Genomic DNA, 22,414 nt, shown 5'->3' on the forward strand with positions numbered 1-22,414 from the left:
CCTATCAGCTACACTATATCACTATCTAACATACACTGACTATCTCCCACTAACTATCTGTATTATATATATATATATATATATATATATATATATATGAGCTAACTAGCTATCTAATGTAATTGGATAAGGAATAGGATCCAGATGAAAGCACAGAGCACAGCAATGCCACTGCTCTCTCTCTCTCTCTCTCTCTCTCTCATATAGTAAAGAGATGGGCAACTTTCTTATTGATTGCTAGGGATGTTGATAAGCTCTGACAAAGATATTGCAGTCTTCTAATTGGCCCACAAGCAAGAAGGGAGGTTACTGATGAAAAAAAAAATCTAGAATATTCACAATTACGAATATATAGCACTATATTCTACATCTTCGCAAATTCTTGAAGTGCCAATATTCACGATAAAAATTAGTGATTAGAATATTCACGACCAAACCCCCTACAGAGTCACCCCTGTGGTCGCAGCAGCGGTATCTGCTTCTTAATAAATTAGGTGCATCTTACTTCCAAGCAGTGACATCAAGACTGGAGTATGGGAATACTAGTCTTGATAATTCTCCTCCACCATCTTCTCTCTCAAACTAATTAGCATACCTTTTTCCTGGAAACATTGTATGAATCTCCACAGAAACATCACCCGAGATTGTTTCTAAGTTTGTAGATACAGCATATAACCCAGTTAAGTGTGAGCAGAGGACGAATAGGACTGCTATCTAGTAAGTGAAAACTTTTAATGCTTTCTGTTTCTACAATTTATTTTATACCAAAAATGAGTCCATCTTGAAGAAACTAAGATGTTTTAAGCCTTGTGGTTGCTATCACAGTGTACCCTGAAGAGGTTAACAGTTTCCTGTCCCTATCCCAGTCATCAGATTTCCTGAAATAGCAGATCTTTGTGTGATTAAACACAATAGCCAGACATCCATCTCAGCCAAAGAATGCATTAAGATGTGTTCCTTAGCTGTACCCTTCCACTTTCTGTCTGGCAACCCTACACAGTTGGTTTCATGCCAAGCAAGACACTCTTTGCTATGGTGGATTACTCTTGGGATTTAAACACTATAAAGATACAATCTCTCAGATTTAAAAGTAAAAATTCAGGTACAGTACATACATGTATTTCAGCCTGTTGTACAATAAATAATTGAAGCCCAAATGATTTGTTTTGTTTGTTTTTAAGTTAACCTATAAAATGTATACATGCTTTCTATCACCAATTTGTTCCAAAATTATTTTTATTAATTTCTCATGACTTTTCTAGAGGTTAGTGCTCCATTTTTTCTGATACAGAGCTCCAAATACATAATGTTCTGAAAGCCTGTTACTATCATTAAATGGATACTGTTTCATTATTCAGTTCTATGTACAAAATCTACCATTCTTCCTATAGTGGTGACTGCAGGCAACAAAAATGTAGTGTTTTAAATCTATGCTCTATGCAGGAGCTATGTATCAGAAAAATGTAACACTTTGGGCCATAAATATAGAAATTAAGCAGTATAGATTTTTTTACCTATTTAGACAAAAAATCATACCAAAACTATGTTCAAGGATAGATATTAACCTATAGGTCCTTTTTAGTCTTATGAAGTACAAAGGGATTCTCCAGAGGTACTGTAATCATTTTTAATATATCACTCATAGTGACTTAAAAATAATGAAATCATGCTCTCTATAAGAGATCCAGTGCCACTGCTGATCCTTGCCTCTTCTCAACGTATTGGAAATGCCAGGAGATTCCTGCTCAGATAGCAGGATTGTTCTAATTTAACTCTTTGTAATGGGGACGAGGGACTTTGCAGGTTTTTTTTTTTTTTTTTTTTTGTCTGCTATAAAGGCAGGTTAAGAAACTAATCAGTACAGAATGTTGTACCTAGAAGAGTGGATCTTTTATCTCCCACCGATCTCAGTGCTCTAACTTTCTTATCTTATACCAAAGTATCTCAATGAGGCCTTACTTTTACATTTACATAATATGTTATATGCATTCTTACAGTTTTGGGGGTGCAATTTTTTTTTTGTTTTTGTTTGAGGAGGTAGCTCATTAATGTTTGTTGTTTTCTTTATTCAGTTTATTGGCTTTTTTAAATTTTTTATGAAAATTTAACTAAAGTCTTTTTGAGAAAGATTGCTCGCTTAGTGGAGATTTTAGCTATCCTGCTTTTATTCACCATGAAATGCCAACTCTGTGTCCTTAGATCTCTTCATTGTGACATTCCTCGGTTTTTCTTTCTAGAAAAGTAAAAATGTATAGCCCACTAGGACTTACACATTCCCTTGTCAGTAGGTGTGCCCGTACACTTTCTGATACTATCAGTAATGATTGGCATGTCTCATTGGAAAGGTATACGGTAACATCCATTTGTTTTTCAGTAGGGAATACAAATATTTACTAAAAACAGACAGATCAGGAGAGGATCCCGTACACACAAGACAAAAATAACCTTCAGCAATGTCTTAGCCATATCAAGCAGCATCAGATATGTATCAGCTCTCTGATACATATGGGACAACTTGCCTGTCACAGATTTTTGTCACGTTTGCTAGTTTACAATTCCAATCCTCTTTGAGCATATGTTAAGAATCTTATTATGTTTTCTTGATTTGGGGTAGTCACCATTTGCATCACCACTACAGACCACTACACACCTCCGGGTGTCTGCTGTTTTAAAGAGCAGACATCTAGAACTAATGTCCACGACCGGCGATAATGCGGGTCGCTGTCTTTTAACCCTTCAGATGCTGTGGTCATCCAGGTGTGCTCCGACTCCCCCCGGGGGGTTATGGGGAGCTGGAACATTATGCAGTAGCCCCTGTCTTCCTGTGTGATGGTACCAGAGAAGGTACACAACATTTCGATGTGGAAACCATTCTAAAAGCAATAAAATTAATTAATTCACAACAGGGATGACCATAATCCTATGTGGATCACTCCATAAGGTCCTGGATCCTTCCCTACTATGAAACTAATGGTATTTTGTTTTTAAAATTATTAGAGGTATAACCAGATGCAGAACATGGTGGATGGATCAGACCTTTCTTTTGAATTGTGGTTCAACAGAATAATTTATAAAACAAACTAATGAAACTGGCCTAGACAAAATTGTTGGCACCCTGAACTTAATAATTTGTTGCATAACCTTTTGAGACAATCACTGCAATCAAGTTATTTCTGTAACTTTCAATGAGAATTCTGCACCTGCCCACAGGCATTTTGTCCCACTCCTCATGAATAGGGTTGAGCAAACCCGAACTGTAAAGGGTTCGGGTTCGGTGTTCGACGAGTTAATGATGCTTTTTGAAAGGCTGCAGAGCAGCCAATCAACGAGCGTTTAACTTGTGTGCCAGCAATTCCTACTAATGGCATGGCTGTGATTGGCCAGTGTAGCATGTGACCCAGCCTCTATATAAGCTGGAGTCACGTAGCGCTGCACGTCACTCTGCTCTTATTAGTGTAGGGATAGGATGCTGCTGCTGTGAGGGAGAAAATAGGAGAGAATCAGTTATTAGAAGTGCTTGTTAACCTAGCGATCTACAGTGATTTTGTTTTGTGGGTGCAGTGCACCATTTTTTTTACTCTGCTTTGATCCCAGTGACACCGAAAAATAACTTTTATCCGTCTGTTAGTTAGGTGGGCGGCGGTGGCCACTTTATGCAAGTTCAGTGCACCAGCAAAGCATATTTGCATTTCTGACAGTGAAATACAAGCTTGAAATACTGCAATTATATTCTGGGTTTAAAAAAAAACACCCATTTTTTGCAATATTCTACATCTGGGGCCTTTGCTGCATTTGTCACAGTGAAATACAAGCTTGAAATACTGCAATTATATTATGGGTTTTAAAAAAACACCCATTTTTTTGTAAGACCCTACATCTGGGGCCTTTGCTGCATTTGTCAAAGTGAAATACAAGTTTGAAATACTGCAATTATATTCTGGGTTTAAAAAAAACAACACAATTTTTTTTGCAATACCCTACATGTGGGGCCTTTGCTGCCTTTGTCACAGTGAAATACAAGCTTTAAATACTGCAATAATATTCTGGTTTAACAAAACCACACCCAGTTTTTGCAATACCCTACATGTGGGGCTTTTTCTGCATTTTTCACAGTGATATACATGCTTGAAATACTGCAATTATATTCTGGGTTTTAAAAAAAAAAACACCCATTTTTTGCAATACCCTACATCTGGTGCCTTTGCTGCATTTGTCACAGTGAAATCCAAGTGTTAGATAGTGCTGTCATATTCTGGTATTAAAAAAACACCCATTTTGGGCAAAATAATACATTTGTGGCCTTTGCTACATTTCTGACAGTCCAAACAAGTGTGATATACTGTTGTTATATTCTGGTATTCTTAAAACACCAATTTTGGGCACGATAATACATTTGTGGCCTTTGTTGCATTTGTGACAGTGAAATACAAGCTTGAAATTGTCATGGTCTTACCTCCTTGCTGTTCCTTTCGTTTGACATGTGCTGGCGGCCATCTTGGTTTCTGGGTTTTCTTGTAGCCTCCCACCCTGCGGCTCCTCCTTCCCACTGGGAGGAGCTGGATGCCTAGCTCATATATATAGGAGGTCTGTGGCTTCAGTTCCTTGCTTGGTCCTCCTGTGTTCACATGCTTCCAAGACTGCTGCTGCTTCTGGTTCCTGATCCTGGCCTCGTCTGACTACCCCGTTGGTTCCTGATTCCGGCTTCGTCTGACTACCCCGTTGGTTCCTGATTCCGGCTTCGTCTGACTACCCCGTTGGTTCCTGTTCCTGGCTTCGTCTGACTACCCTTCTGGTTCCTGACCTCTGTCTCCGCAAGACCCTGCTTCGGTTTAGCCATCCGTTCGGACTTTGCTTACGGCTTGCTCTTCAATAAAACCTTCTTATTTTCCACTTATTCCTTCTTGTACGTCTGGTTCATGGTTCCATGACAGAAATACTGCAATTATATTCTGGGTTTAAAAAACAACACCTATTTTTTGCAATAGCCTACATCTGGAGTCTTTGCTGCATTTGTCACATTCCAATACAAGTGTTAGAAACTGCTGTTATATTCTTGTTTTAAAAAAAAACACCCATTTTGGGCAAGATAATATATTTGCGGCCTTTGTTGCCTTTGTGACAGTCAAATACAAACTTTAAATACTGCTGTTATATTCTGGGTTTATGTTTACTGTTGTGTGACCTCAAGACATTTTTCCTTTTTATAACGGCATTGCCTTACTCTCAGTGAACTTAATTGTTGACTATTAGCGGTTACATTGTCACCTGACAAAAAAACATCTGTTAGTTTGGTGGGTGAACGCAAAGAATAAGGAGAGTGTCAAATAAGGGACGTGGCCCCAGTCGTGTGGCCCCGGTCGTGGTGCTGCTGCTGGAGCTCCTGTTGCAGGGAGGGGATGTGGTCGATCTGTGTAAGCTACACGCACAAGTGAAACACCTTCCTCTACTGCTGCAGTCTCGGCCTCTTCATCCACCTCTGGAGTGACAGTTGCACCTATCACCCTGCAAACAGAGGATCTGCCAGCAACGCTACCACCTAGGTCACCAAGCATCTCCACAATGTCCTACGGAATCGATCAGCTCTCCATCTCCCAAACACTGGAGTGGAAGAGGAAGTAACCCCCTACCCACCCTAAATGCCAGCATTTCAAAATTACTGGCCTTTGAAATGCTGTCATTCCGTCTGGTGGAGACGGAGAGCTTTAAAAGCCTTATGGCGGTGGCTGTCCCACAGTATGTTGTGCCCAGCCGCCACTACTTTTCCTGGTGAGTCATCCACATAGCAGGGGTGACATTTATTAATTTTTTGCTGTGATATACCCCTGCTCTACCTAATGGTCAAGGAAATACATTTCACTAATATGTTTGTTACATTCTTGGGTGATATTTTACCATTTTTGCCGTGAATAAACCCCTGCTCTGCATAGGTGACAGGGACCTAAATTTCAAAAAATCGTCTGTTACATTTTGTCAGGTGACATTTTGTCAGGTGACATTTTACCAATTTTGCCGTATACAAACCCCTGCTCTGCATAGGTGATAGGGACCTAACTTATGTAAAATCGCCGGTTTAATTGGTGGGTGACATGAACACAATTTTGTCATGAATAAACCCCTGCTCTGCATAGTTGACAGGGCCCTAAATTTTTAAAAATCGTCTGTTCCATTGGGGGGTGACATTAACCCATTTTTGCCGATGAAAAACCCCTGCTCTGCATAGGTGACAGGGACTTAAATTTCTAAAATTTGTCTTTAATTGGCCCTTTTAATCGATTCTTCTGCTTTAATAACTTGTCCCACATTTAAGCTCGATCACATTGCAGCCATTGACCTCCCTTGGATTTGGTATCCATTTCTCACACTCCCTCTCCGGCATGGAACCCTGATTCGCTGCTAACCGTGATCAACATGGTAGGCGCAGAAAAGAACATCAAAAGTTGATAGAGCAGATATCCAATTAGATCGTGGACATCAAGGGGATGTGCGACATGGTGGAGTAGTATGTGTGCACACACCTACACATACTGACTGATGGGTCTGCCCCCTTCAACTTCTGGGTCCCCAAATTGGGCACGTGGCCTGAGCTTGCCCTTTACGCCTCGGAGGTGCTGGCCTGCCCTGAAACCAGTGTATTGTCTGAATGTTTGTTTAGCACGGCTGGAGAGGGTTATCACAGGTTATATTTCCCAATGTTTTGGGGTGTACCCTAATTTAAACAAAAAAATAACAATTTAAACCAAAAACCAGTGTTGGCTACCTTTTCCACCACCGCTTCCACCTACACTGCCATATCCACCGCCTCCTCAACATCAAACTCCGTATGGACCTCGTCCTACTAAATCAAGATTTTTTTTTAATGTATTTTATGTTATTTTAAGTCATTTCCCTATCCACATTTGTTTGTAGATAACTTGCCATGCTCTTAACCACATTTTGCTGCCATTTGCAGCCCTCTAGCCCTTTCCATGACTTTTTTAGAGCCTTTTTATTGCTCAAAAGTTTGGGTCTCCATTAACTTCAATGGGGTTCAGGTTCAGGGTCAAGTTCGGGTCACGTTTGGGTCCCGAACTCAAACTTTTTTGTGAAGTTCGGCCGAACCACTCGAACCCAAACATCCAGGTGTCCGCTCAACTCTACCCATGAACAAAGTGATTCAATTGTCTTAGGCTTGAAAGGTACCTTCTCCAGACTGCTTATTTCACAGATGTTCAATAGGATTTAGATCAGGGCTCATAGAAGGCAACTTCAGAATAGTCCAATACTTTTCTGTTAGCCATTCTTGGATGTTTTTGGCTGTGTTTTGGGTCATTATCCTGTTGGAGGACCCATGATCTGTGACTGAGAGCAAGCTTTCTGACACTGGTCAGCATATTTCTCTCCAGAATACCTTGATAGTCTTCAGCAGCCCTAAAACATAACCAGGCCTCTTCAATGTTTCATAGTAGGTACAATGTTCTTTTGCTTGCATGCTTCATTTTTGAGTCTGTGAACATAGCACCGATGTGACTTGCCAAAAAGCTTCAATTTTGTCTCATCTGCCCAAAGAACATTTTCCAGAAGCTTTGTGGCTTGTCAATATGCATTTTGGCAAATTCCAGTCTTACTTTTTTCTGGTTTGCTATCAACAGTGGTTTCTTCCTCGGTAGTCTTCCATTAAGTTCACTTTGGCTAAGACAGCGACATTTGGTGTGATCTGACACTGTAGTACATTGACATTGGAGGTGACCTCTAATCTCTTTGGCAGTTGTTCTGGGCTCTTTGGTTCTCATTGGTCTTATCTGTCTCTTCAATTTGTCATCAATTTTCCTCTTGCGGCGATTTCCAGGGAGGTTGACTACAGCCCTGTAGACCTAAAGCTTCTAAAAAAATATTTGCAATGGTAGTAACATCAAATTATTTGAAGATGGTCTTTACCTTTAACATGTTTGTCTATAATTTTCTTAGATTTATTTGGCCCAAGTTCACTGTAGTACACAACATGATACCAAATGGCATGGTGACTACTTTTCATCCCTTACTGTATAAAGGCAGACTGAGTGATTACAAGTTTAAAGACTCCTGTGATACCAATTACAGGACACACCTTAGTTTAACATATGGTGAAATTATTTTTTAATCCTATTTGTCCAGTTTCATTATTTTTTATTATTATTATGTTTAACCACATTTCAAACAGTCTGATTTTCATTAGTTTATTTTCAGTAAATCTTTATTTACTATTACAGTTCTCAGTTTCAAGTTATTTCAGTGACTATTGCATGTTTTTCTTTCTTTAACGGAACTCTACCAAGTATTCTGTCCATATGTGTATATAAATAACTGCTAGTAGTGAAATACTGATATTGTGGGTGCAAATATATTCAAATTCATATATGCATATTTAATATCCATCTCCATTTCTAGGCGTCTGTATATCAATTTGTACACAATATGACATTTTCATTTAAATGCATTTGCCATATAAAAAATTTGTTCAGCCTCTGTCAAAATGACTAGCTTTTCATATATTAACTGTTAGGAAACATCATACAAAAACATGATGAATGGTATGTTTTTAACAATGTTTTTTATGCTCCCGAATAGGACCTCTACGCACTGGACCTTGAACCATATCGTTACTCTGGAGTAAATTTAACTGGTTTCCGGATTCTAAATGTGGAAAACCCTTATGTCAGCACCATAGTAGATAAGTGGTCAATGGAACGTCTACAAGCCCCACCAAAGCCGGAGACTGGTCTTCTGGATGGAGTAATGACGGTACGGACAACAGAGTCAGAGCACTAGCCTGTAGTAAATGACTTAACCCATTAGTGACCATCCATACGTGTTTTTACGGCGGCCCAGTCTAAGGGCTGCACGGGTCCCCCGCGCAGTGGGAAGCGGTGACCCGGTTCTCACATGAGAGCCATGGCCCTTCTCTAACAGCCCAGATTAGCAGGAGTGCCAAACCAGGCTGTTTAACACTTTACATTCCCCACCGCATGAAAAGTGCTGAAAGAGGGAGCGTACTCTCTCTGTCTCCCATCGGCACCCCGCAAATGCGATTACGGGGTGCAGATGTGTGTGAAGGCTGCCTGGGGTCTGATGTAGGCCCCAGACCAGCCTTCAGTAATTTCCAGCAGGCTGTGCCTCTCTGGCGCAGCCTGCTGGTCAATGTTAGAATTAAATGCAATGCACTATAGGGATAGACGTTGCATTTTAAAAGCAATCAAATAGCTGTCTGTTATAGTTCCCTTGTGGGACTATTAAGTGGTACGAAAAGTAAAAAATAATAATATATATATATATAATTTATTCAATTTAAAAAATCCCATTAAAAAAATTGTGCTTTTTTTTCCATTGAAAATACACTTTTCAATGAAAAAATTGCAAATAAAAAAATCTTCCCCATATGTTTGGTATTGCCACGTCTGTAACGACCCAGCCTACATAAATATCATATAAGTTATTCCCTACAGTGAACGCCGTAAAAAAAATAAATTAAAAAAATGGTAATTTATTCTTAGTTGACACCGAAAAAACTTAATAACAAGCAATCAAAAAGTACCATTTACTCCAAAATGATACCAATCAAAAATACAAATTATCCTGCAAAAATCAAGCCCTCACACAACTCCATAGAAATAAAAATTAAAAAGTTATGGGTCTTGGGAAGTGGCCAAGTAAAAACATTTTTTCTTTAAAAAAAAGGTGTTTCATTGCAAAAAGTAGTAAAATGTAAAAAGAAAAACTATATGTATTTGGTGTCACTGTAATCATACTGACCAAGAGAATAAAGATTTTATGTTATTTATACCGAGAAATGAACGCCATAAAATTTATTATGTAAAAACGCAGTAGCATTATTGCTGTTTTTTCCATCACCGTCCCAGAAAGAGTTAATAAAAGTTCATCAGAAAGTTATGTGTACCCCAAAATGGTGCCTTTAAAAACTACAACTTGTCCCGCAAAAAACAAGCCCTCATAAAGCTATATAGATGGAACAATTTAAAAGTTATAGCTCTTGGAACGTGACGATAAAAAAAGGAAGAAAAACACTTGGTCATTAAGGCCCAAAACAGGCTGGTAGCTAAGAGGTTAAAGATGACAGATATGTAAGGTGGAATATAACAGTAGATCCAAAAATGACCTCAACCTTAGGTCACCACAGCAGCTTGTGATGCATTATTCTTTGAAGCAGTCAGAAGTTACACCTACTTGTATCATTTGACTTGCATGAGAATCATTTACAAAGCTTTTTCCATTTTATGTATAAATTAAATTTTCCCATACATATCAGAGGTTGTCTATATTCTTTCCTATGGACCCTAACTAGCAAGGCTTCCATGAATAATGCCTGTATTACAAAATATATAATAAAAATTCTTTAGTTTTGCAAACCATAAAAAACCTCACAGATCTGTCTAGAATAAAGATGTAGGACAACTAATTGCATGTCTGTGGACATGTACTCCCCTGTGACAATTGCTTTGACAAATGTTTTATAAAGTAATATGATGGGAACGTGTATTAAATCTGGATGTGATTATTTATCATGCAATAAGAAAGGTTCAAAATCTGCTATCAATTCACGGATAGCTCTGTCTAAATATCTATCTAATATCTGACTATCTAATCTCCATCTATCTATCTGTCTATCTATCTGTCTGTCTATCTATCTATCATCTAGCTTTTTGTCTGGGAAAGCTAGAACAACCATGTAATAAAGGGGGCAATTCTCATATTTTATTAGTGTCCGTGTAACAGTGGCTGCTGTTCCCCTGCTTACCGCCGCGGTCCCGGTCGCCGTGTTCAGCGGTGATCTGCGGCCAGTGCTTTCCATTCACCTCTGCAGTCCTAGGCTTTGTCTATGTAAGTACTGTTGTTCTGGGATCCGCTCCACAGTTTCCTCTTAGTCCTGGCCACAGCATACTTGCTGCTTGTTTCCTGCAGCACTTCCTTAAGGGCCGGCACGCGTCACTTCCTGGGCTTTATGGGTTAGGTCATGTGACCTCACTAACCAATCCTAGCCCTACTGCACATATATAAGTGGCTCAGCCCCCTTCCCAGGTACCTCAGTGTCAAGGTCCTTGTACCCTGCTAAGGTTCCTGATATCTGCTTGTGTTCCTGTGTTTCTGACTCGTACTTGTGTTCCTGGATTCTGCTACCCGTTTGATGTCTGCTTGCCCCTGACTCTCCTGTTGCCGACCCGGATTGCCTGACCTATACCTGTGCTGCCTGCCCTGTCTGATTTTGCCTCTGCCTCATTCTTTGGTCCTGCACTGTTGCTCCTGGTAATGACTCAGCCTGCTGACAACGCCTGTACCTCTGGTACCTCCTGGTCCGCCTGGGCCAGCTGCCTTGTGTGTCTAACTCAAGAGGTAGCGATCTGGTGTTCCCCTTGGGAAAGTCTATCCCCACCATCAGGGGTACTGTGAAGATCGAGGGGTTCACTTAGAAAACACCCTTAGAGGAGGTGGGACATGTGGCACAGTGGGTTCACACCCACTGGTTCGTAACAGTCCTAGGGGTATAATTCTGTGTTAACTATGGTTTCTTTCTTATACTGTATACATTTCATTACTTCTCATCTTCAGAGTTTAGTCTAGAAGGGGGCACATATTCATTACATTGTATTACAGACTGATTATACAGTTTAGTGTTATTTTCTGCGAGTTCTGTGAGAATCATAATGGAAAGTAGGCACTGAGGTTAATTTGATATTGATTTTTATTTATTTTCTGCTTATTACAGGAAGCTAGAGGGAGCTTTTGAGAACAGGCATAGAGGAAGATATTTATCTGTATGATTATGTTAATGCCCCCATAAATATTAGGAATTATTAGCTTTGCACTACTAAATGCTCTGAGGCCAAACAAAGCAGAATTGTTTTGTATCTATCTATCTATCTATCTATCTATCTATCTATCTATCTATCTATCTATCTATCTATTTAGCTATCTATCTATATATCTATCATCTATGTATCTCCTATCTATCTAGCTATTAGAGTTGAGCGGACACCTGGATGTTCGGGTTCGAGAAGTTCGGCCGAACTTCCCGAAAATGTTCGGGTTCGGGATCCGAACCCGATCCGAACTTCATCCCGAACCCGAACCCCATTGAAGTCAATGGGGACCCGAACTTTTCGGCACTAAAAAGGCTGTAAAACAGCCCAGGAAAGGGCTAGAGGGCTGCAAAAGGCAGCAATATGTAGGTAAATCCCCTGCAAACAAATGTGGATAGGGAAATGAATTAAAATAAAAATTAAATAAATAAAAATTAACCAAAATCAATTGGAGAGGTCCCATAGCAGAGAATCAGGCTTCACGTCACCCACCACTGGAACAGTCCATTTTCATATATTTAGGCCAGGCACACAGGCAGAGGAGAGAGGTCCCGTAACAGACAATCTGGCTTCATGTCAGCAGAGAATCAGTCTTCATATCATAGCAGAGAATCAGGCTTCACGTCAGCCACCACTGCAACAGTCCATTGTCATATATTTAGGCCCAGCACCCAGGCAGAGGAGAGAGGTCCCTTAACAGAGAATCTGGCTTCATGTCAGCAGAGAATCAGTCTGCATGTCATAGCAGAGAAACAGGCTTCACGTCACCCACCACTGTAACAGTCCATTGTCATAAATTTAGGCCCAGCACCCAGGCAGAGGAGAGAGGTTCCGTAACACAGAATCTGGCTTCATGTCACCAGAGAATCAGTCTTCATGTCATAGCAGAGAATTTAGGCCCTGGCACCCAGGCAGAGGAGAGAGGTCCCGTAACAGACAATCTGGCTTCATGTCAGCAGAGAATCAGTCTGCATGTCATAGCAGAGAATCAGGCTTCACGTCACCCACCACTGTAACAGTCCATTGTCATAAATTTAGGCCCAGCACCCAGGCAGAGGAGAGAGGTTCCGTAACACAGAATCTGGCTTCATGTCAAAAGAGAATCAGTCTTCATGTCATAGCAGAGAATCAGGCTTCACGTCAGCCACCACTGCAACAGTCCATTTTCATAAATTTAGGCCCAGCACCCAGGCAGAGGAGAGAGGTTCCGTAACACAGAATCTGGCTTCATGTCACCAGAGAATGAGTCTTCATGTCATAGCAGAGAATCGGGCTTCACGCCACCCACCACTGTAACAGTCCATTTTCATAAATTTAGGCCCAGCACCCAGGCAGAGGAGAGAGGTCCCATAACAGACAATCTGGCTTCATGTCGGCAGAGAATCAGTCTGCATGTCATAGCAGAGAATCAGGCTTTACGTCACCCAACATTGGAACAGTCCATTGGCATATATTTAGGCCCCGGCACCCAGACAGAGGAGAGGTTCATTCAACTTTGGGTAGCCTCGCAATATAATGGCAAAATGAAAATAAAAATAGGATTAAATGAGGAAGTGCCCTGGAGTCCAATAATATATGGTTAAGGGAAGGTAGTTAATGTCTAATCTGCACAATGGATGGACAGGTCCTGTGGGATCCATGCCTGGTTCATTTTTATGAACGTCAGCTTGTCCACATTGGCTGTAGACAGGCGGCTGCGTTTGTCTGTAATGACGCCCCCTGCCGTGCTGAATACACGTTCAGACAAAACGCTGGCCGCCGGGCAGGCCAGCACTTCCAAGGCATAAAAGGCTAGCTCTGGCCACGTAGACAATTTAGAGACCCAGAAGTTGAATGGGGCCGAACCATCAGTCAGTACGTAGAGGGGTGTGCACACGTACTGTTCCACCATGTTAGTGAAATGTTGCCTCCTGCTAACACGTTGCGTATCAGGTGGTGGTGCAGTTAGCTGTGGCGTGTTGACAAAAGTTTTCCACATCTCTGCCATGCTAACCCTGCCCTCAGAGGAGCTGGCCGTGACATGGCTGCCTTGGCGACCTCTTGCTCCTCCTCTGTCTTGGCCTTGGGCTTCCACTTGTTCCCCTGTCACATTTGGGAATGCTCTCAGTAGCGCGTCTACCAACGTGCGCTTGTACTCGCGCATCTTCTTATCACGCTCCAGTGCAGGAAGTAAGGTGGGCACGTTGTCTTTGTACCGTGGATCCAGCAGGGTGGCAACCCAGTAGTCCGCACACGTTAAAATGTGGGCAACTCTGCTGTCGTTGCGCAGGCACTGCAGCATGTAGTCGCTCATGTGTGCCAGGCTGCTGTGGACAAGCTGTCCTCTGTGGGAGGCGTATCGTCATCGTCCTGCCTTTCCCCCCAGCCACGCACCAATGATGGGCCCAAGCTGCGTTGGGTGCCACCCCGCTGTGACCATGCTTCATCCTCATCCTCCTCCATCTCCTCCTCATCCCCGTCCTCCTCGTCCTCCAGTAGTGGGCCCTGGCTGGCCACATTTGTACCTGGCCTCTGCTGTTGAAATAAACCTCCCTCTGAGTCACTTCGAAGAGACTGGCCTAAAAGTACTAAAAATGACCCCTCTTCCTCCTCCTCCTCCTGGGCCACCTCCTCTTCCATCATCGCCCTAAGTGTTTTCTCAAGGAGACATAGAAGTGGTATTGTAACGCTGATAACGGCGTCATCGCCACTGGCCATGTTGGTAGAGTACTCGAAACAGCGCAACAGGGCACACAGGTCTCGCATGGAGGCCCAGTCATTGGTGGTGAAGTGGTGCTGTTCCGTAGTGAGACTGACCCGTGCGTGCTGCAGCTGAAACTCCACTATGGCCTGCTGCTGCTCGCACAGTCTGTCCAGCATGTGCAAGGTGGAGTTCCACCTGGTGGGTACGTCGCATATGAGGCGGTGACCGGGAAGGCCAAAGTTACGCTGTAGCGCAGACAGGCGAGCAGCGGCAGGATGTGAACGCCGGAAGCGTGCACAGACGGCCCGCACTTTATGCAGCAGCTCTGACATGTCGGAGTAGTTGTGAATGAACTTCTGCACCACCAAATTCAGCACATGCGCCAAGCAAGGGATGTGCGTCAAACCGGCTAGTCCCAGAGCTGCAACGAGATTTCGCCCATTATCGCACACCACCAGGCCGGGCTTGAGGCTCACCGGCAGCAACCACTCGTCGGTCTGTTGTTCTATACCCCGCCACAACTCCTGTGCGGTGTGGGGCCTGTCCCCCAAACATATGAGTTTCAGAATGGCCTGCTGACGTTTACCCCGGGCTGTGCTGAAGTTGGTGGTGAAGGTGTGTGGCTGACTGGATGAGCAGGTGGAAGAAGAGGAGGAGGAAGCTGAGTAGGAGGAGGTGGCAACAGGAGGCAAAGAATGTTGCCCTGCGATCCTTGGCGGCGGAAGGACGTGCGCCAAACAGCTCTCCGCCTGGGGCCCAGCTGCCACTACATTTACTCAGTGTGCAGTTAGGGAGATATAGCGTCCCTGGCCGTGCTTACTGGTCCACGTATCTGTGGTTAGGTGGACCGTGCCACAGATGGCGTTGCGCAGTGCACACTTGATTTTATTGGATACTTGGTTGTGCAGGGAAGGCACGGCTCTCTTGGAGAAGTAGTGGCGGCTGGGAACAACATACTGTGGGACAGCAAGCGACATGAGCTGTTTGAAGCTGTCTGTGTCCACCAGCCTAAATGACAGTATTTCATATGCCAGTAGTTTAGAAATGCTGGCATTCAGGGCCAGGGATCGAGGGTGGCTAGGTGGGAATTTACGCTTTTTCTCAAATGTTTGTGAGATGGAGAGCTGAACGCTGCCGTGTGACATGGTTGAGATGCTTGGTGACGGAGGTGGTGGTGGTGTTGGTGGTACATCCCCTGTTTGCTGGGCGGCAGGTGCCAACGTTCCTCCAGAGGCGGAGGAAGAGGCCGAGGCGGCAGCAGCAGAAGAGGCCGAGGCGGCAGCAGCAGAAGAGGCCGAGGCGGCAGCAGCAGAAGAGGCCGAGGCGGCAGCAGCAGAAGAGGCCGAGGCGGCAGCAGCAGAAGAGGTAGCAGGGGGAGCCTGAGTGACTTCCTTGGTTTTAAGGTGTTTACTCCACTGCAGTTCATGCTTTGCATGCAGGTGCCTGGTCATGCAGGTTGTGCTAAGGTTCAGAACGTTAATGCCTCGCTTCAGGCTCTGATGGCACAGCGTGCAAACCACTCGGGTCTTGTTGTCAGCACATTGTTTGAAGAAGTGCCATGCCATGGAACTCCTTGAAGCTGCCTTTGGGGTGCTCGGTCCAAGATGGCGGCGGTCAGTAGCAGGCGGAGTCTCTTGGCGGCGGGTGTTCTGCTTTTGCCCACTGCTCCCTCTTTTGCTACGCTGTTGGCTCGGTCTCACCACTGCCTCTTCCTTCGAACTGTGAAAGTCAGTGGCACGACCTTCATTCCATGTGGGGTCTAGGACCTCATCGTCCCCTGCATCGTCTTCCACCCAGTCTTGATCCCTGACCTCCTGTTCAGTCTGCACACTGCAGAAAGACGCAGCAGTTGGCACCTGTGTTTCGTCATCATCAGAGACATGCTGAGGTGGTATTCCCATGTCCTCATCATCAGGAAACATAAGTGGTTGTGCGTCAGTGCATTCTATGTCTTTCACCGCTGGGGAAGGGCTAGGTGGATGCCCTTGGGAAACCCTGCCAGCGGAGTCTTCAAACAGCATAAGAGACTGCTGCATAACTTGAGGCTGAGACAGTTTCCCTGGTATGCATGGGGGTGATGTGAGAGACTGATGGGGTTGGTTTTCAGGCGCCATCTGTGCGCTTTCTGCAGAAGACTGGGTGGGAGATAATGTGAACGTGCTGGATCCACTGTCGGCCACCCAATTGACTAATGCCTGTACCTGCTCAGGCCTTACCATCCTTAGAACGGCATTGGGCCCCACCAAATATCGCTGTAAATTCTGGCGGCTACTGGGACCTGAGGTAGTTGGTAAACTAGGACGTGTGGATGTGGCAGAACGGCCACGTCCTCTCCCAGCACCAGAGGGTCCACTAACACCACCACGACCATGTCCGCGTCCCTTACTAGATGTTTTCCTCATTGTTATGGTTCACCACAACAACAAAAATATTATTTTGCCCAATGTATTGTATTCAAATTCAGCTGGATATAAATTTGAGGCCTAGTATTTAGGCGCTGGGTGACAGGTATGGGTTTAGTGACAGAATTAGACTTGGAAATGCACAGTAGCGGGTGTGTGAAGTTATTCTGAATGACTCTATGTGCACCTTCAATATGATCTACCCTTTTAGGGATAGATTTCAAATAGCTCTGATACAGCAGAAACCACTACATTTTTTAAATTGCTAAATTGGGAATTGTATTTCAACCCAGAACAAGAAATGTGCTTGAACGGACACTAAATAACTCGCCCAGCTACAGCACTAACGACAGATTTAGCTGGATATAAATTTGAGGCCTAGTATTTAGGTGCTGGGTGACAGGTATGGGTTTAGTGACAGAATTAGACTTGGAAATGCACAGTAGCGGGTGTGTGAAGTTATTCTGAATGTACCTATGTGCACCTTCAATATGATCTACCCTTTTACGGATAAATTTCAAATAGCTCTGATACAGCAGAAACCACTGAATTTTTAAATTGCTAAATTGGGAATTGTATTTCAACCCAGAACAAGAAATGTGCTTGAACGGACACTAACTAACTCGCCCAGCTACAGCAGTAACGACAGATTTAGCTGGATATGAATTTGAGGCCTAGTATTTAGGCGCTGGGTGACAGGTATAGGTTTACTGACAGAATTAGACTGGGATATGGCCAAAAAATAACCACACTATTGCTGGTTAAATGCACTTGGTGTGACAGCTTGACCAACCACACTACTGAGGGTTAAATGCACTTGGTGACAGGCGCAGCTTGCCCCTGATGTAGTATATGGCCAAAAAATAAACAGACTATTGCTGGTTAAATGCACTTGGTGTGACAGCTTCAACCTGATGTAGGATTTAGCCAAAAAACAACCACACCATTGAGGGTTAAATGCACTTGGTGACAGGCGCAGCTTGCCCCTGATCTAGTATATGGCCAAAAAATAACCAGACTATTGCTGGTTAAATGCACTTGGTGTGACAGCTTCACCCTGATGTAGGAATTAGCCAAAAAACAACCACACCATTGAGGGTTAAATGCACTTGGTCGCAGCTTGTGCTAGCACACCACAAGACACAAAATGGCCGCCGATCACCCCAGTAAAAAGTGACTGACAAACGGTCTGGGCAGCCTAAAAACAGTGAGCAATTGAATTTCAACAGCTCAATGATGCACAGCTGCAGATCGATCGATTAATCAAGTCCTTTGGAGTAGTTAATCTGCCTAATCTCGCCCTAGTGTCGCAGCCGCAACCTCTCCCTATGCTAATCAGAGCAGAGTGACGGGCGGCGCTATGTGACTCCAGCATAAATAGAGGCTGGGTCACATGGAGCTCTGGCCAATCACAGCCATGCCAATAGTAGGCATGGCTGTGACGGCCTCTTGGGGCAAGTAGTATGACGCTTGTTGATTGGCTGCTTTGCAGCCTTTCAAAAAGCGCCAAGAAAGCGTCACAAAAGCGCCAAGAAAGCGACAAACACCGAACCCGAACCCGGACTTTTATGAAAATGTCCGGGTTCGGGTCCGTGTCACGGACACCCCAAAATTCGGTACGAACCCGAACTATACAGTCCGGGTTCGCTCATCCCTACTAGCTATCTATCTATCATCCTAATTTCTATCTATCTATTTATCTATCTATCTATTATCTATCTGATACCTATCTATCTATCTATTTATCTATCTATCATCTATGTATCTCATATCTATCCATCTATCTATCTATCTATCTCATATCTATCTAACTATTTATCTATCTAATATCTATCTAACTATCTATCTATCATTTGTTTGTTCATTCTTTTATATACATATCTATCGGTCTATATTTTATGTAATATCTATCTATCTATCTATCTATCTATCTAATATCTATCTATTTATCATTTGTTTGTTCATTCTTTTATATACATATCTATCTTTTATGTAATATCTATCTATTGTTCATTCTTATATCTATCTATTTGTCTTTCTAATTGCTTTCTATCATTCTAATATCTATCTATCTATATTATATTTATCTATCTATTTAATATCTATCTATCTGACGATCTATCTATCATTCGTTTGTTCATTCTTTTATATACATATCTATCTATCTATCTATCTATCTATCTATCTATCTATCTATCTTTTATGTAATATCTATCATCTATCTATATATTTAATAACCATCTATCAAATCAAATCAAATAAGCTTTATTGGCAGGACTAAATACAGTTTAGCATTGCCAAAGCAAGTGGGAAATAATTGGGTAGGGTTGGGGGATGGGGACATATACAGGGTGGGGGTATAGGAGTCCATGGTATATCAGGCTCCTCTCAGGTTATGGCAGGCAGTAATATATTGTGCTGCTGTGGCCGCTGTGTTCTCCTCTTCCCCAGCAGTATGGAGAGTCTCTCTTCCTCTATCTACCTGTCTGCCTCCTATCTATTTGTCTTTCTAATTACTATCATTCTAATTACTATTAATCTATCTATCTATCATTCTAATTATTATCAATCTACACTGAGCAAAAATTAAAATGCAACACTTTCGGTTTTGCTCCCATTTTGCATGAGCTGAACTCAAAGATCTGAAACATTTTCTATATACACAAAATACCCATTACTCTCAAATATTGTTCACAAATCTGTCTAAATCTGTGTTAGTGAGCACTTCTCCTTTGCCGAGATAATCCATCCCACCTCACAAGTGTGGTATATCAAGGAACTGATTACACAGCATGAATATTGCACAGGTGTGCCACCTGGATTTAACTAAGCAAATAGTGATGAGCCTCCAGTAAGATAATTACTGCATGGGCGATTATCTTTTAGCTGGCAATGAGTTATTTAACCCCAACTGGTGCAATGAGTTGATTCTCATTTCTTAAACAACCATGTTGAAAGACACATCTCGTGGTCGTGGAAAAGATGTTAGTCTGTTTGAGAAGGGTCAAATCATTGGCATGCATCAAGCAGAGAAAACATCTAAGGAGATTGCAGAAACTACTAAAATTGGGTTAAGAACTGTCCAACGCATTATTAAAAACTGGAAGGATAGTGGGGACCCATCGTATTCGAAGAAGAAATGTGGTGGGGAAAAAATCCTGAATGATCGTAATCGGCGATCACTTAAACGTTTGGTGAAATCAAATAGAAGAAAAACAACAGTAGAACTCAGGGCTATGTTTAATAGTGAAAGTAAGAGCATTTCCACAAGCACAATGTGAAGGGAACTCAAGGGATTGGGACTGATCAGCTTTGTAGCCGTAAGAAAACCACTAATCAGTGAGGCAAACCAGAAAAAAAGGCTTCAGTTTGCTAGGGAGCATAAAGATTGGACTCTGGAGCAATGGAAGAAGGTCATGTGGTCTGTTAAGTCCAGATTTACCCTGTTCCAGAGTGATGGGCGCATCAGGGTAAGAAGAGAGGCAGATGAAGTGATGCATCCATCATGCCTAGTGCCTACTGTACAAGCCTATGGGGGCAGTGCTATGATCTGGGGTTGCTGCAGTTGGTCAGGTCTAGGTTCAGCAACAGTATGTGCTCCAAGAATGAGGTCAGCTGACTACCAGAACATACTGAATGACCAGGTTATTCCATCAATGGATTTTTTTTTCCCCTGATGGCACGGGCATATTCCAAGATGACAATGCCAGGATTCATCGGGCTCAAATTGTGAAAGAGTGGTTCAGGGAGCATGAGACATCATTTTCACACAGGGATTGGCCACCACAGAGTCCAGACCTTCCTTAACTTCATAGAGAATCTTTGGGATGTGCTGGAGAAGGCTTTGCGCGGCAGTCAGACTCTACCATCATCAATGCAAGATCTTGGTGAAAAAAGTATGCAACACTGGCTGGAAATAAATCTTGTGACATTGCAGAAGCTTATCGAAACAATGCCACAGTGAATGCGTGCCGTAATCAAAGCTAAAGTTGGTCCAACGAAATATTAGAGTGTGACTTTTTTTTTTTTTTTTTGGTGGCAACTTTTTTAAGGGACAGGCAGTGTATCTATCTATCTATCTATCTATCTATCTATCTTTTTAGCTAACATTCTAAATTCTATCTATCTATCTATCTAATATCTCTCTATCTACAACCCAATAGTAAAAAAAAGTCAATGCACTGTAATTGCTTTAATATAGCCAGTAACCCTTAATTTCAAGGAAACATGTTGGTAGATTTATTTAAAGAGGTTGTTTCAGCTTTAAATGTTATTTTACTATAATACAACATGAAAAACTTGTTAATGTTGTAATTTACTTTGTGTCACAAAAGTGCTCCAGCTGTGAGGAATTGTCAAAACCCCTGGTGTTTAATTAGTATGTGCACGTCCACTTACTGTGGTGGTTGCACATGCTCAGTTTCATACTTTAACTGCCACTATTTTCCGCTAAAATCTGTGACAATAATAATAAACAAGCTGCAGCAGAAAAGAATGCCCCCTGAGAAAGGACACACCTCCTAAACTTCCAACCTGAAATAAATCTAGCAGAGCAATGAATGTGGCTATCTCTTGAGCCATGTGAGGTACAGGGCTGGTTCTAGCTTTATTAGAAAGAAATTGTCATCTATATAATGTCTAATTCTTTCTTTTTTAAATGTCAATCATGGAATAACCCCTTTAAAAGAGAATCTGTCAGCAATACCCCTCTGCCTGAGACATTGCTTCTCCACTTTCTGCATGAGGCTGTGCACCACAATGCATAGGGGTGTGAATCGGACCTCATTGTATGTACTGCACATGTGCATCACTGCTTGTTCTTGCCGCTCCCACATAAGCCCTTTTGTTAGGAGTACTGAGAGAGCTCACGTGCACTCATTTGAAACTTCTGCATTCCTGTTTAGTAGTTAAAGATACCGAGAGAGCGTCTTCTAGTGACCCGTGTTCTTTCATTAGAAGAGCTCTGTCTCTGCAGGACAGCAGCGCTCCCATACTGATGAAGCCAGTATAGCTGCGCATGTGCAGTACATATAGAAAGGTCGATGCCCGCATTATGTGCTGTGGTGTGCAGGCCCAGACTGGGAGCGGAGACAGAGGTATAAGCACGCAGAGGAGATACTGGGCTCTCTGAAGAGGCAGGATGGGGATCCTTGGAAACTCTCCTGGGCACTTTGTGGCTCATTTTCCTATAGAACAAACTTATTTTTCTTTCAATCACAAAAGCAGAGCACTGTAGTATAGCAAAAGATTCCCTTTAATTGAGAAAAAAAAATACAGTACACAATGCAATGATGGTTGAAACCAATGCTTAACAAAGCTATGCAATTCACACATATAGTTTTTTATTTTTTTTTCAAATATTGTGAATAACGTATTTGGACATTGTGCACATCCTTCCATTTCCAAAGACTTAAATGAAACTTGTTTTTCTAAATCTTCTATTTAGTTTTAAATGTCCTGTAATACTTGGAGCTGTTTTTCTTTAACATTGTTGCTTCTGT

The 22,414-nt window shown here is 42.5% G+C and overlaps 1 protein-coding gene across 1 annotated transcript in view; it reads left to right on the forward strand.

Moving 5' to 3' along the window:
* Positions 1-22,414, forward strand: part of GRIK3 (glutamate ionotropic receptor kainate type subunit 3) — a 789,973-nt gene that overhangs the window by 417,876 nt on the left and 349,683 nt on the right. The window contains exon 6 of the mRNA XM_044284783.1: positions 8,584-8,757. Within this exon, the coding sequence (XP_044140718.1) occupies positions 8,584-8,757 (174 nt within the window). The remainder of the gene's footprint in view (positions 1-8,583; positions 8,758-22,414) is intronic.

Source organism: Bufo gargarizans, chromosome 3 (genome assembly GCF_014858855.1).
Source record: "Bufo gargarizans isolate SCDJY-AF-19 chromosome 3, ASM1485885v1, whole genome shotgun sequence".
NCBI lineage: Eukaryota > Metazoa > Chordata > Amphibia > Anura > Bufonidae > Bufo > Bufo gargarizans.